The sequence below is a fragment of the Equus caballus genome, chromosome 4, assembly GCF_041296265.1.
Source record: "Equus caballus isolate H_3958 breed thoroughbred chromosome 4, TB-T2T, whole genome shotgun sequence".
NCBI classification, from domain to species: Eukaryota; Metazoa; Chordata; class Mammalia; order Perissodactyla; family Equidae; genus Equus; species Equus caballus.
In genome coordinates this window covers 19772293-19789081 of record NC_091687.1, presented here as the reverse complement: position 1 = coordinate 19789081, position 16789 = coordinate 19772293, and the positions used below count along the sequence as shown (strand labels likewise).

Here is a 16789-nt window from a genome sequence, read left to right as displayed (position 1 = left end):
CCTTGTCTCAAAAAAATCTACCCTTGGATAATGTAGAGATGGCTGATATCTAGCAGCCTTTAATACCAAAAGGTAAGTTTCAGAAAACTGATCACACCTGAGAGCAACTGGTTCATTCTTCCCCTGAGTATTTTCATGCAAATTTGTGTGTGTGGAGCACATTTTGGCCAAAGACGTTCTTGATAAGCAAGGTAAAAGTTAAACCTAAGCATATGTAAATTTCTTAGAAATTCACTTTGTGGTGGCTCTACATTTATTAAGGTCCATAGTGGTTCAACTTTTCAGTGATGACAAATATATCAATTTTTCTTGACTATTATTCAACCTTTAATGATTGACTGATATATGCTGAATGATTTTGTTTTGTACTCTCTGCTGTTTAGGAGGCCTGTCTAACCTCCTCTTGCTGACCTCTAGTTGAGTCCTACCACAATGCACTGTAATGTCTTATTTGTGTTATGCCAGAGGCCAGAGGCCAAATTCCATGAAGGCAAGAAACCATGCTTTATTCCCTTTCTTGTCTTCAAATAATTTATACTCAATAGGTGCTTAATTCCAAATTTTGGAATCAATAAATGTATAGGAAAAAAACTTTAAAGCCTTCAAATAGTGACTATAGTTCTGCTTTTTTACACCCTACACCTAGTAAGACTCTACCTTTCTCATTAATGTGCCAAGTGTTGATTGATTGATAAAGGCAGAAATATTCTCTAATATGCATGGATCAGATCAGAAGGATTTGCAGTGGCTTCTTTTATTCTCTGTCCAAATGGAGTCAGTTTAGAACTATATGTAACTACAGAAAAGTTGCAGAGTGCACCTGGCCTTCAGCATTGTGTGTTTTAACATATTGGACAGAACTGCTTCCTCACTCTGCGCTTGGAGGATGACTAACACAGGGTTATCGCTCAGGATTTGACTGTGGCCAGTTACGGGGACAGATGATCATTCTGATGAGAAACATGAGTCCATGAAATGCAGAGCTGGGATATCTGGAGCGTATTTAGATTGCAGGTGTTCAGGAGTTCAATTTTCCTTAACTTTTCTCCAGAGAATCAAGGGATTCCTTGTTTTTCTGCCTGATGGAACAATAATGCAAATTGTCCAGCCTACCTCGTTCCTCAGTTTAGGGAATGATTTAAAATCATGCTTGCAAGAGAAAGTAATGTAAGTGAAAATGAAATATATGTATGCATCCATCTATGGCGTACAACATCGAGTTTGAATGCACAGAAAAGGTGTATGTTAGCTATCTTTGTGCCTGCATTTCCCAAATGACTAAGAATGGAGATGATAAAAGCAGTAAGTTGTAAAAAGGAAATATTGTATTTATGTCAACTAGACTGGATCTTCAAAGGATGGCCAGTAGATATAGCTCTGTAATGAAATAGAATTTGGGCAGGATTTCAGTAGAAATCAATCCCATTATCTAATAATCCATTATTCTAAGATGTGAAGGAGAATCAGTAACTACAATCTCATGTGATGGAATCCGAACTGAAAAAGATATGCAGGTACACAGTGAGGATGGTTGACAACACAGCATTTTTAATCTGTATCTATAGAAAACATTTATATAAGCTCTCTAATAGAGGGATTATAGAAATACATTTAATATATAATAGTGTACTTTAGTGTACTTACTGTGAAAATAGCACATTTATTTAGAGAGGGATTTTATGCCCAAAGTTCTTGTTGATATTTTGAAATATATCCATTGCCTTCTCTTGCAGTAATTGTTACCAAGAAAAGCAAAAGTACCAACAATTTTCCATTATTCCTCATCAAAAGTCTTCTCCTTTTGATTGATATTTCCCAGAGTCATCTAGAATGTTCACATCAGTAAAATATTCTAGAAAAATGTCAGAGTTTTTGTATGGTCCAGTTTCTACATTTGCCTGCATTCATGTCTTGTGCACATGGCCTGTCGTTCGATCCTCCACGTGCCTTCCTCATAAGTACAGTGACATATGGTACATTCGTCAGTCTTCACTTCTCTCCCAGCTGGGATGACAGCAGTTTCTGCAAAGCAGTTTGGACCTGAAATGCAGAAAAATGTTTTATATCGTGTGTGTATAAATACATAATATAGTTAATTAGGCAGTTAGCTTTACAGTACATGTTTTATTCACTTTTTTAATGAAAAACAGTGGATGTTCTAATTTCAGTAACATGGAGTACTCCAACTTCTTTTCTGAAATGAAATTAATATTATTTAAAATTTTTGAGAGTGATGATACTGTGATTTTCACTAACAGATTATCCCATTTTGGGCCCTTACACATAGGCCAAATCTATCATCATTTGATTTAATTAATTTTAAGTAATCATAGAAAAAACATAATTAACCGTGACTTTCACAGAATCAGTCTTATTCTTATGGTACTTTTAGAAGAGAAAGCTTAAACAAGCAAACTGGTTGAAATAAATCCGGTGTAACTTCCACACCTCTTGGAGTAGCTTTTCAAAAGTCAGCATACAAAGCAATCACCTGCAGGGCTCCTGAAACACTGGTTGCTAGTCCCCAGAGCTTCTGACTCACAGGTCTGGGATGGGCCAGAGAATCTGCTGTGGTAACAAGTTCCCTTAATGCTGATGCTGCTGGTCTGGGAGCCACACTTTGAGAAGCACCTTCTTAGCAAGTACCAGGGTTATATCTTCAACAGTCTTCCATGAGACCTTCCCTGAGATTCTCAATCAACATCAACTATGAGCTTCTCAACCCACAAAGGTGCCACATCCTCATTTCACTTACAAGGTAAAGTCAAGGACATGAAAAAATGAGTACCAGAAAGATTTCCACTATGAGTTGAAACAAACAGTTTTATGTTATGGTTCACACACCTGATTCAGATATGAACAACTGCTCTGCCTCCACACCTCTCTCTAAAATAGAAACATCAGTAATTACCGGGGCCTAAATAAAGGCGCCAATTTTGAACTTCAACAGTGTGCTCAAATTCTCATCTCCCCTCCTTTGCTTCTAAAGTCTCTGATGATGTGCTCACTACCAAAATATGATTAATTATAAGGCATGAAGTCATATGAGAAATGAAAAACATGGGTCTACAAAATTTTTGAAAATGCACTGATCCAACCAAGTCCCAGGATAAAAACTGGCCTTTATATAATTCTAAGGCAGAATAATTCTAAGCAGAGTAACTCATGCTTTTGCGGCTGCTGCTTTTCATATTATTAGCCAAACGGGCTCCTGAATGTGTCACTCTGGAAACTGTAGCCAGGTGTCCCCAGCCCCTTCTCCCTCTAGGAACTCTGCTTTCTCCCGCCCCGTGACTCAGACACAGCCCTGGGATTCTTCCCTTGACTTCTACCTTTCTCCCTTGGAGATCTTGATGTGTTAACAATCATTCGTCTGGGAATGAGACCCAAATTTCAATTCCAATCTTATTTTCTCTCTAGTGCTAGTCCTGTATTTCCAGAGGGCAGCTGTCTGCATGCATCGCCTGCTGACACTGTCAGAGCTTCCACGCCTGGGACCAGTGCCTCTTCTGTCTGAGGTGTTGAGCTTTATTGGTAGTAAAGTCACTCTCCCCCATGAGCTCTGGTGCATTACAATACTCTAAATCCAGACCCTCCCCATCCAGTAGGCCAACAGGATGTCCTCTGTCTCCACCTACTGCCACACAGCCGGCCCTGGGCTGCCTTCTGCACTCCTGGCTAGGACTGTTTCCTCACCTCTGAGGTCAGAGCCCCACAGTGCAGCCATGGCTGCTTGAGGCAGGCTCCACTTTGTAAATGCTGGTCCCACTTGGCTCCTGAGATGCCTGGGAATTTTACATTGGATGCTAGCTTTCTTTTGCATGCTTTTTTCTTTGTTTTTGTTTGTCTCTTTTGAGGACACAATCTCCTCCTAATTCGCCCTACTATCTATCAGTGTGTTTTACACATAGAGGGCTCATTATAACTGCCCAGAAAACCTGTACCCTAGATTTAGGTAAGTATAATACTTACAGGTTGAGTCTCCAGAAAAATCTGGACTAAAAATCTGGTACCACCACTTAATAGTTATGTGATCTTGGACTAAGTAATATCATTGTTTTGAGGCTTAATGGCCTCAACTGCAGAATGGGAATATAATACCTCACAGGGTCTCCTAAGGACTAAATTAGGTGATGCAATGCTCGTGCCATTAAGTTATTCAACAAATGCCCCCAATTCTTCTTGCCTGAATCAATCTATGTCAGTGCAATAGTCATTTCTGATGAGTTTTTATTATTATTGATTATTTTTTATATCACTGTAGGACTTCGGGTCTTTCTTTTTCATGCCTCACAACCATTGGAGTCTTTATTCTTTTTGATATTCAAATTGTCCCAAATTCGGCTAGTGGGAGACCTGACATGCAAGCTGCTCTTGTGTCCTTTTGACACACTCTTTTAGTCACTAATAGCTGCTTTCATTTCTGAACCAATAAGATATCTGCAGCTCACCTTGCCCACATCTGAAATTAACCTTTTTTCCAAGGGGCCCTGATTCTTTTTGCTGGAGAATGACATTTAGGATCCAAAACCTGGACATTGTGTGCGCTCATTATTACTGGGGTGTTACTGCTTCTAGGCCCTCTCAGTGGGCACATAGGAACACACACACACACAATTTTTTAAATTGTGAGTTCACATTATTATAATTGAAAAATTTTCTTCTTAAGATCTTGTATATGTATATCTTCTCCTTTATAATGAAACACTTCAAATTTAACATATTTTATTATTTGATTGATCCTATTAATTTTTTTCTTGACTACTTAGATTTTATATTATATATCTCCTTTTACGCTAGGACTCTTGTTTATTAAAATCATTAACATATTCACCTATTTTCTTTCTCTTCAGTTACATAAAGGAGTTTTAAACTTATAACACAAATGTTATTCTGAATAAATAATTAATTATTTTTTCAGAGCCGGCCCAGTGGCGTAGCAGTTAAGTTCGCACGTTCCGCTTCAGTGGCCTGGGATTCACCAGTTTGGATACTGGGTGCGGACACGGCAGTGCTTGTCAAGCCATGCTGTGGCAGGAGTCCCACATAAAATACAGGAAGATGGGCATGGATGTTAGCTCAGGGCCAATCTTCCTCAGCAAAAAGAGGAGGATTGGCGGCAGATGTTACCTCAGGGCTAATCTTCCTCAAAAAAAGAACCGCGAAAAAATAATTTTTTCTTGCAGTTCTTATAGTCAGTGTATTTTGTTCAAGAGTCACTTACCTCTTTTCTCTGTGTGGTCATATTATCAGTGACATATAGAGTGAAGTTCATTTGTTTCAACTTATTCTCTCCACTCTATTCCTACTCTACCACCTTCAGCTGTTATAGTAATCATTTCAATAATCCTGATTTATGAGCACATTATTATTTCCTCACCTTTCTTTCACAAAAGGTAGGTAGCATACTACCTAACTCCATGTACTTTGCTTTTTTCACTCAAAAATATATCCCAGATGATCACTCCATGTCAGGACACGGAGAAGGTCCTTGTTCCTTATGGCTCCATTGTGAGCATGCACCATTGTGTATTCACACATATGTGATCAACGGATGGGTATCTTGAAACTTGTCCCCCCTGTGTATATGAAATGTATAAATTCTTAGTGCATTTTTTATTGTCTGCATTAGCAAGGAAGACATATAATAATATATATAGCCTCTTTTCATAGCTTCACAGTTCATTTCTTTTTAGCACTAAATAACATTCCATTGTCTGGGCGTACCACAGTTTATTTATCTATTCACCTACTGAAGAACATCTTGGTTGCTTCCAAGTTTTCGCAATTGTTAATGAAGACACTATAAACATCCATGTGCAAGCTTTTGTGTAGACATAAGTTTTCAACTCATTTGGGTAAATACCACAGAGTATGATTGCTGGATTTTAAGGTAAGAGTATGTTTAGTTTTGTTAAGAAACTGCCAAACTATCTTTCAAGGTGGCTGTACCGTTTTGCATTCCCACCAGCAATGAACTAGAGTCCCTGTTGTTCCACATCTCACTAGCATGTGGTGTTTCCAGTGTTCCAAATTTTGGCCATTGTAATAGGTGTGTAATAGTATCTCATTTTAACTTCCATTTCTCTAATGATGTATGATATAGAGCTTCTTTTCATACGCCTATTTGCCATCTGTATATCTTCTTTGGTAAGAAGTCTTTTAAGGTCTATCCTATTTTTAAATTGAGCTATTCATTTTCTTATTGTTAGGTGTTAAGAGTTCTTTGTAGATTTTGGATAACAGTCCTTTATCAGATTTCTCTTTTGCAAATATTTTCTCTCAGTCCGTGTCTTCTCTTCTTTTCTCTTGACATTGTCTTTTGCAGAGTAGAAGTTTTTAATTTTAATGAAGTCCAGCTTATCAGTTATTTCTTTCATGGATTGTGCCTTTCTTTGGTGTTGTATTAAGAAGTAACTTCCATACCCAAGGTCATTAGGTTTTCTCCTATTTTATTTTCTAAGAGTTTTATAGTTTTCCATTTTATATTTAGGTCTACAGTCCATTTGGGGTTAATTTTTGTGACAAGTGTAAGGTCTGTGTCTAGATTCATTTCTTTCCATGAATAGGTCCAGTTGTTCTACCACAATTTGTTGAAAAGATTATCCTTTCCTCATTGTATTATCCTTACTTCTTTGTCAAAGATCAGTTCACTGTGTTTACGTGGGTTTATTTCTGGACTCTCAATTCTGTTCATTGATCTATTTGTCTATTATTTTGCCAATACTACACTGTCATTTCATCTAAATTATCAAATTTGTGGGCACAGAATTATTAATAGTATTCCTTTATTATATTTTTAATGCCCATGGGATCTGTAGTGATGTCCCCTATTTCACTTATGATGTTAATAACCTGTCCCCTCTCTTTTTCATAGCCTGACTAAATCAGTTTTATTGATTTATTTTTCAAAGAACCAACTTGGTTTCTTTGATTTTCTCTATTGATTTCCTCTTTTCAATTTCATTGATTTATGCTCTAATTTTTACTATTATTTTTTCTTCTTTTAGTTTGGATTTAATTTGCTCTTCTTTTTCTAGTTTCTTAAGGTGGAAACTTAATTTCAGATCTTTCTTCTTTTCTAATACATGCATTCAATGATATAAATATCCCTCTAAGCACTGCTTTTGCTACATCCCACAAATTTGGATAAGTTGTATGTTCATTTTAATTTAGTTCAAGATATTTTTAAATTTTTCTTGAGAATTATTTTTTGACCCATGTATTATTTAGAAGTAATCTGTTTAATCTCCAGATACTTTGGGATTTTACAGGTATCTTTCTGTTTTTGATTTCTAGTTTAATTCCATCATGGTCTGACAGCAGATGTTGTATAATTTCTATTCTTTTAAATCTGTTCTGGTGTGTTGTATGGCCAAGGATGTGGTCTTTCTTGGTGAATGTTCCATGTGAACTTGAAAAGAATGTGTGTTCTGCTGTTGTTTGATAAAGTAATCAATAAATTTCAGTTATAGCCAGTTGATTGATGGTATTGTTGAGTTCAACTAGGTCCTGACTGATTTTCTGCCTTTTGGATTTGTCCATTTCTGATACAAGGCATTGAAGTTCCCAAATATAATAATGGATTCATCTATTTCTTCTCACAATTCTATCATTTTTTGCCTTGTGTATTTTAACATTCTGCTGTTAGGTGAATACAAGTTGAGGATTGTTATGGCTTCTCAGAGAATTGACCTCTTAATCATTATATAATTCCCTTCTTTATCTTTCCTTGCTTTGAAGTACACTTTGTTTGAAATTAATATAGCTACTTCTGCTTTATTTTTATTGTGTTAGCATGGATATTTTTCTGTATCCATTTACTTTTTGCTCTATATGTGTCTTTATATTTAAACTGAGTTTCTTGTAGATAATGTACAGTTGGATTTGAATTTTGACCCACTCAATCTCTTTTATGCCATTAACATTTAAACCAATTATTGATATAGTTGGATTATACTATCTACCATATTTGTTACTGTTGTCTATTTTTTGCCTTTGTTCTTTGTTCCTATTTTTGTCTTCCATTGTTTTTCTGCCTTTTGTGGATTTAAAGAACATTTTATATGACCCCATTTTCTGTCCTTTCTTAACATATGTTATACTTCCTTTTTTTTACATTTTTCAGTGTTTATCCTAGAATTTACAATATACATTTACAACTAATCCAAGTCCATTTTCAAATAAGTGTTCTGCTTCAAGAGTAATGAATAAAAAATAGTAACAAATAAGCCTAATCCCTCCCTCCCATCCCTTGGATCACTACTGTTATTCATTTCACTTATTCATAAGCATAAACAACGATATCTATCTATGAGCATACATCATCAAATACACTGCTTCTAGTATTATTTTGAGTAAACTATTATCTGCTGGAACAATTAAGAATAAGAAGAATAAACACTTTGATTTTACCTTCACATTCCTTCTTCATGCTCTTCCTTCAGGTAAACCCAAGTTTCTGACCTATATCATTTTCCTTCTTTCTAAAAAATTTCTTAAACATTTCTTGCAAGGGAGGTCTACTGGCAGCAAATTCCCTCAATTTTTGTTTGTCTGAGTAAGTCTTTACTTGTTCTTCACTTTTGAAGGATAATTTTGCAGGGTATAGAATTGTAGCACGGTTGTTTTTTCTCTCAACATTAAATATTTCACTCCTTTCTTGCTTGCATGGTCTCTGAGGGGAAGTCAGTTGTAATTCTTATCTTTGCTCCTCTATAGGTAAGATGTTTTTTACCTCTGGCTTCTTCAAAGATTCTTTATCTTTGATTTTCTGAAGTTTGAATATGGTATGCCTAGGTGTAAGGGTTTTGGGGGAAGTTATCCTGCTTGGTATTCTCTGAGTTTCCTGGATCTGTAATTTGTTGTATGATATTAATTTGGGGAAATTCTCAGTCATTATTGCTTCAAATATTGCTTCTGTTCCTTTTTATGTTTCTTCTCCTTCTGATATTCCCATTATGCATATATTACACCTTTTGCAGTTCCACACTTCTTAAATATTCTGCTAAGGAACCCATCAAAGGCATTCTTCATTTCTGTTACAGTGTTTTTGATCTCTAGCATTTCTTTTTGATTCTTTCTTAGAATTTCCATCATATTACTTATATTACCCATCTGTTCTTGCATATTGTCTGATTTTGCCAATAAGCCCTTAGCATATTAATCATAGTTTGATAATTCCAACATGCCATACCTAACTCTGGTTCTGATACTTGCTCTATCTTTTCAAATTATTTTTTTCCTTTTAGTATGCCTTGTAATATATATTTTTATAGTTAGACATAATGTACTGGGTAAAAGGAACTGCTGTAAATAGAACTTTAGTAATCTGATGGTAAGGTGCAGGGAGAAGGGAAGCATTCTGTTGTCCTGTGATTAAGTCTGATTCTTTTCATGAACCTTTGACTCTGGACTGTGAACTTCACAAGTGCTCCTTAGATCCCCCAAACTTTGGTGTACAGGATGGCTAGAGTAGGCTGGAATTGGGTATTTCTCTTTCTCCATGTCAAAGGCTAGACCAGGTGGAATTGGGTATTTCCCTCCACCAGGTTAGTTGTGCTCTGATAAAACCCAAGCAGGCTAGACTCTGGCTAAACAGTTTTTCCTGAGTGCAGACTTTCTTAAAAAAAAAAATAAAATGCACAGCCAGCCCTGATGGCCTAGTGGTTAAAGTTTGGTGTGCTCCATTTAGGCAGCCCTGGTTCAGTTCCTGGCATGGAACCACACCACTAGTCTGTCAGTCGCCATGCAGTGGCAGTGGCTCACATTGAAGAACTAGAAGGACTTACAACTGAAAAATATACAACTATGTACTGTGGCTTTGGGGAGAAAAAAAATTGAGAGAGAGGAAGATTAGCAACAGCTGTTAGCATGAAACTTTCCCTGCAAAAAAAAAAAAAAAAGAAAAAAGAAAAAAAAGGATAAAATGCTCTGACATATTTCAGAATGGATACTTTCCCTCTCCCCTTGCTGGAAGATGTGAAAACTCACAAAATTCTGGAGACTTTCCACAACTGGGTCCCCTTGGATTCTTTGACTTATCCACACTGAGCCCTCAGCAATTCATCAATTACAAGTTAGCTTTTTGTCAATTACACTTTTGGTTTTCTTACTCCAGCACTGGTTCCCACAGAGGTTTCTGCTCCAGTAAGTTGTGATTCTCTTTATCTGCCAGTCTGTCTCTCCAATTTGGAGGGAGCAGTTTGCCCTGTGACCTTAATTCTCTGACGGCTCTTAAAAGTTATTGATTTTTCAGTTTGTTGAGCTCTATTTGTTTTTAGGATGGAGAGGCAACTGGAAACCCTATTGATTAATTTTTGAAGACTAAGCCAACTTTGCATACCTGGAATGAATCCCACTTGGTCACAGTATAAAATCATTTTTTATATATTGATGTATTTTATTTGTTAATATTTTGGTAATAAGTCTTGTTTCTATATTTATGCAGGATATTGGTTTGTACTATTTTTTACATTGTTTTGTCTGGTTTTGGTATCAGGATAATACTCTCTTTATAGAATGTGTTGGGAATGGCTCCCTCCTCTTTTATAGTTGGAAGACATTGTGTAGAAGTGGTATTAATTCTTTTTTTAAATTTTTGATGTTATTTTCCAATGAAACCATCAGGGCCTGAAGTTTTGAGAATAATCTTAAAATTATGATTTCAATTTCATTAATAGTTTTCATACAAATTATCTATGTCATATTGGGTGAGTTGGAGTAGCTTGTATTTTTCCAGGAGTTGGTTCATATTTTCTAAGTTGTTAAATTTATGTGTGTAGAGTTGTTGATAGTATTGCTTTATTATCCTTTTAATTTCTGTTGAGTCTGTAGAGATATCTCCTGTTTTATTCATGATATTAATAATTTACATCTGTATTTTTTTTCCTTTATCTTGCTAGGGCTTTATCAATTTTATCTTTTCAAGGAATCAGTTTTTTGTTTCATTGATTTTCACTACTTTCTGTTTTTGATTTTATTGATTTTTGTTCTCATCTTTATTATTTACTTTTGTCTACGGATTGGTTTACTTTTCTTTTTCTAGTTTCTTGAGGTGGTGACTTATTCTAACATAAGCATTTCGTTCCATAAATTTCCCTTTCAGTACTGCTTTAGCTGTTGTCTTACAAGTTCTGATGTGCTGTACTTTCATTTTCATGAAACACTTTAATTTTACAAACTTGTAACCCAAGAACTTCTAAGAATCTTGGGAAAAAATATCACTCACGATAATTTGGTGAACTAACATATAAATTATTAAAGAGAATCCTGATGTACAAAAACTGATTCTGTCCACTGTAATCATTTAGTGGCAAATAAACCCCCATATGTTCAACTTCATTGGTCAGTAGGGGACTAGAGAGAAACAGTTTTAATCTTTATTAATTAATCTAATTATAATATTTAACTTTCATATTTATATGGTACAAGAAATATGAAGCATGCAGAACAATTTTATAAATATAGAAAAGGAGATTTAGAGAGAATAAGTTTTAGTCCAAGTCACATGGCTCTTAATCAATTGCTGATCCATTACATTATGTTGATCTGGCCTGGGTGTTATTAGAGGACCCGCTGGCTGAAAATGGCTAATTTCAAAATGAACACAGCATATAATGCTTTTCTCGCCTCAGGGACAGTTGTTCAAGTAGACAGTTTATAGGCACTGCTAAACTGAACTCTTCTCTGCTAATCTGACTTCAGGGCAGAGAGTTTGCAATTGTGAAGGCTGTTGTTTATACCGTGTGCACCCCATGAATATGTGTCCCCCCTCACTGTAGCTGATGCACAGTATCGGAATAGCTTCTATCAGGCCTAGCACAGCGAAGGAGCCTTGCTCATGGAGTGACGTCAGTGGGAAGGAGCGGGTCTCACCCCTTTCTGATCCTCCGTGTTGGATCTCCTGGAATGCAGAGCCGGTGTCAAGTCCCCATTTCTGCCCTCATCACCAGCACAATCTAGCCTGTGATTAGTGTGTTTACTTAGTAGCCACTGAACTGACAATAAATTAGGCTGAGGCTCACAAATTCCAAATCAAGACTGAACCTGCTGGGCATCTGTAAGTAAGCATCCCTCCTGGCTGCTCCTGCGTCTCCAGAACTGCTTTTCACAGTGACAGTCCTCAGGGCCCACGGATACTCTGCGCTGACTGGGAGCCCTGGGGCCGCGAGCCGCGACTCCATTGCAGTTCACCCCAGGGGCCAGTACTGCATGAAGCACAGAGCTGGAGCTCAGGGTATGCACGACTCAGTTACATTTTTAGAAGTAAATAATAAACTAACATAACTAAAATAAAACTAATACAGCTATGCCGATGGGTAAGTTGCCAATTTGCTTTAGATTTTTACAAGGAATGGTAAACCACAAGAAGACACGGTGTTAACGAAGAAAGACCTAAATAGGTGCCTGGGGGCTTACCTTCTTTTCTTCCAGCAATGACCAAACACTGAGGAACAGCCCAGCACACCAGAATGGCAGGGCAGTGGAGCAGAAACCCATGACATCTAACAGCCCAGTGGGACCCAGCATTTGCTCAAAGCAGCACATTTTATTTTAGGCACTAGACAATTGTCATTCTTTCCTTTGGAACCATACAATTAGAGTAACAATAATTCCCAAGAATACCAAACTTTACATCAGTTCCCTGTCTTGAAACAGCTGCTTTTTCTCTACCCCATTGTAAATCACGTTCCCTACCCCCCAGCCTGACTCCTGAATATGAAGTCTCCCCACTGTTTCCATACAGGGGGAGCAACATCTACTGCCTTTCCATTTCCCATTCCTATACCCAGCATATGCCAGATTCCCAGGGCATTGGTCTCAAAAGATAGATAAAACTGTTTTCCTAACATGCATTTTCATATCACTGCCAAGTAGAATGAAACAACTAAGTACATATTCATGTGTTTGTGCGTGTGTATGTGTTCATGGGTACGCATGTGCCTTTCTGGTAAGGATCTAGTACAAAATCATTTTTTAACCAGAGCGGTAAGAAAACAATAAAATGAAAAATGACACTAACAGGCATGAAAATGAAGTAGATTTGCTCTCCGTAAAAGAAATAGTCTTCTTCAAAAGAGAACTATCCTGACAAATTACCATCCTGTCTTTCTCAATGGCTCCGAGGGAGTGCTGTGTGGGAACACGAGGTTTCATGTAGTTTACACCTCCTTTCTGCTTCTTGGGAGCATGTCCTTATTCCAGCTTCCTGACCATTCCTGAGTCAACTTATTCCTATCCTTTCAGGTTGACATAATTTATCATAAACCACTCAGTCTCAACCAAAATTCAAGAAATAAAATAGATCATCATTTTTAAGTGCGGAAGTATTCACACACTTAATCTTAAGCTCTCAAAAAACGTCTTAGAGAATAATAAGGCCCGCTAAAGGAATAAGGAATGAGAGAAGTATTTTCCAAAGTTATGAAATATGGTAAAAGGTTTACTGTTTAAAAAAAATCCCCACTGTCAAATAAATTGGGGGCAGGCTTCATTAAACAACATAAATGGGGTTTCTTTACTGAAGATCTTTTCAGAGCCCTCTCTACTGTAATATGTACTGAGGACCTCAGAGAGAGTGCTAATGTGTGCAGCATATTCTAAATGCACTTGACCATGGAGGCCTGTATTCACAGTTATTAATATCTTGATGGACATTTATATTCCGCAAAGCAGTGTTTGGAAAATGAAGCAATAAAATTTGAGTAAAAAGTGTGGCCGACCCTTTTGCAGTGTATGCAGAGCCCAGAAGCGGCCGCTGGGGGGCAGCACAGGCTAATTTACCAGGCACGTAAATGGGTCCCTCAGCCCATCCCAGAGCGCACGCCCCCCAAAACGTTCCTGAACAAAAAGTACACTGCTCCCCTTGCCATTGTGGAGTTAAATTTTTACTGACCTTGATTACAGAATTATAAACTATATTAATAATTGGTAATAATCCATTAAAAACAGGAGAGAAAAATAGTGGACTTGTGTACAAGAAGTGTGTTAAAAGTTCTATCAAAAGCAATAAATAAGGAGTGGTTTGAGAATGTTCTGTTGCTGTGACCACAAGAATATAATATTCTAAAGCCTGGAGGCTAGACAGGCAGAGAAAACTATGCATGCTTAATGTATGTGCCAAAAGAGGGAGAGAGAGAAACTGTACCAGTGATAAAGCAAATCAGGTAAAATGATTGTAATAAGTAAATCTGGGTAAAAATAATAATAAACTATACATGCCTGTGAAAGAAAAAATTGCCCCCAACAAAGAAAACAGCAAGTAATGATTACTTGTTAAATATCAATAAAGGTAGAATGTTTCCTAATACGCCAGCTTGACCCTTATCTGGTAACCTTGGGAATGTACTTTTCTGCTAACATTTTCATGTAAACTTTTTATTGTTTACTTTTATTGCTCCCCTCCCCCCCATTCAGTTGTACACCTTGATGAATTTTCACTGAGTCAACACATGCATGAAACTGCCACACAAATCAAGGATCAGAACAGTCCTGGGACCTGAGAAGCCCCTGTCCACAGCTCCAACTCCTAATGGAATAGAATAGGGTTGCCTACATCTGCACTTCATAGAAACAGAATCATAATGTATATACCCTTTTGTAGCTGGCGGCTTTTCATCAATATTACGTTCACATGATCCATCTATGTCGTTGCATGCAGTTGTATTTATTTCATTCTCACTGTTGTATGGTGCTCCACTTTATGAATGTATCACAATTAATTTATCCTTTCTATTATTGCTACGTATTTGACTTACTTCTAAATATCTATCAATAATAGAAAGCTATAGTGGTAGCTATTAAGAAAAAAAAGCTACTATAAACATTCTTAGACATGTTTTTGGTATATGTTCATATCTCAGAAATGGGATAGCTGGGTCATAGGGCACATGAACTTTCAGGTGCAGTAGAAACCATTAAATGTTTTCCCAAAGTGGATGCCCCCATTTAGTATGTGGTAATTCCAGTTCATCCAGATCCTTGACAATATTTGGTATTTTTAGTCTTTATTATATTTTATCAATTCTGGTGGATGTGTAATAGTATCAGATTCTGGTGTTATTTTGCATTTCCCTGATCACTGATGATTTCGATATTCTCTTTCAAAATGTGCTGTTCAAGATTTTTGTCATTATTTTCTATTGGGTTGTCAAGACTTTATTTTAAGAAATCTTCATATACTTTGGATGGGTCCTTTGTTTCATATATGACTGCAAATAAAATTTCCAATCATAACTGTGGAATTGTTATCTCTTCTTTTAGTTCTCTCAAATTTGACTTTACCTACTTTAAGGCTATGCCATTGGTACATATATATTTAGGATAGGGATGTCTTCCTGTTATATCGATCCTCGTATCATCTCTCTCTAGTGATGCTTCTTGCCTTAAAATCTACACTATGTGATATTAATGTAGTACCAACTGCTTTCTATTAGTTAGCTTACATGGTTCATCTCTATCTTTTTACATTCAACATTTTTTATCCTATAGTCAAAGTGTCTCTTAAAAGCAGGATATAGTTAGAATTTATGAAACTCTGTGTGAAAAACTTTATCTTTTAATCATAATATTTACTTAATTTTTATTTGATATAATGATGAATACATTTGAGCTTAAATCCACGGCCTTAGATTTACTTTCTACGTCTCCAATTTGTTTTTATTCCCTTTTCTCCCTCTGTTGTCTTCTGGTGGATAAATCAAGCACTTTGTATAATTTATTTTTATCCCCTCTACTAGCTTTTTTAAAAGTTTTTATCACTTGAAGTAATCCTTTCAGTTATTTTTGTAGTGCAGGTCTGCTGGCAACAAACACTTTCAGTTTCCTCTTTTGTTTATTTTGTTTTCAGGAGGACTGAAAATATTTTTGGATAGCCTTCATTTTTGAAGGATAACTTGGCAAATTGCAGAAGTCTAGGTGGCAATTCTTTTCTTTTAGTATCTGAAGTTTTTACTCCGTTTCCCTGCCTCCACCATTTTTGTTGAGTGGTCAGCTGTCAACAGCATTTTGTCCCCTTAAAGATAATACGTCCCTTTTTTCTGTTTGCTTTTAAAATTTTTATCCTTGTTGTGTTTGGTTTTCAGCAATTTTACTATGATTTGTCTTGGTGTAGATTTTTTTGGATTTACTCTGCTTTCAGATTCATAAAGTTTCTTAGACTTGTAACTTGATAGCTTTTGTTGGTCTTTCTTGACCTGTTTTTCTTCAGATTTCTTTCCATCTCACCCTTTCTCTACTTCTGCTAGAACTCAAATTATTTATGCATCAGACCTTTTGTCTTCCTATAAATCAGGTTTCTTTTCTTTTCCATTTTCCTTGCTTTCTCTACTCCATCTAGATACTTTCCAACAATGTGTCTTCTACATCATTAATGCTCCCTTCTCCTCTGCCTCATCTTTTTAGTAAGCCCTTTTACTGAATTATTAATTTGCGATTGCATTTTTCAATTTTGAAACTTTTTCAATATAGTCCAGTTCTCAGTGAAATTCTCTAACTTTTATACTGTTTTCTTCAGCATGTTAATCAGAGTTATTTTAAAAACCTCACGTGGGGGCTGGCCCGGTGGCATAGTGGTTAAGTTTTCGCACTTCGCTTCAGCAGCCCAGGGTTCACAGGTTCGAATCCAGGCACAGACCTCCATACTGCTCATCAAACCATGCTGTGGTGGTGTCCCATACACAAAACAGAGGCAGATTGGCACAGGTTAGCTCAGGGCCAATCTTCCTCACAAAAAACGCTCACAAACCGTCATGTGGTATCTGCCATATCTTGATACCCTGTGAGTCTA

At 36.6% G+C, this 16789-nt stretch overlaps 1 protein-coding gene across 5 annotated transcripts in view; it reads right to left on the bottom strand.

The window, feature by feature from the left end:
- The window catches only part of VWC2 (von Willebrand factor C domain containing 2), a 119758-nt gene that overhangs the window by 8009 nt on the left and 94960 nt on the right, over positions 1 to 16789 (bottom strand). For 3 of the 5 annotated variants that reach the window (XM_001498002.7, XM_070264408.1, XM_070264407.1), the window contains exon 4: positions 1527 to 2040. In XM_001498002.7, the coding sequence (XP_001498052.1) occupies positions 1889 to 2040 (152 nt within the window). In that variant the 3' untranslated portion in view covers positions 1527 to 1888. Of the gene's footprint in view, positions 1 to 1526; positions 2041 to 16789 lie in introns of those variants that run through there. The other 2 variants (XR_011437746.1, XR_011437747.1) reach the window with 1 other exon arrangement.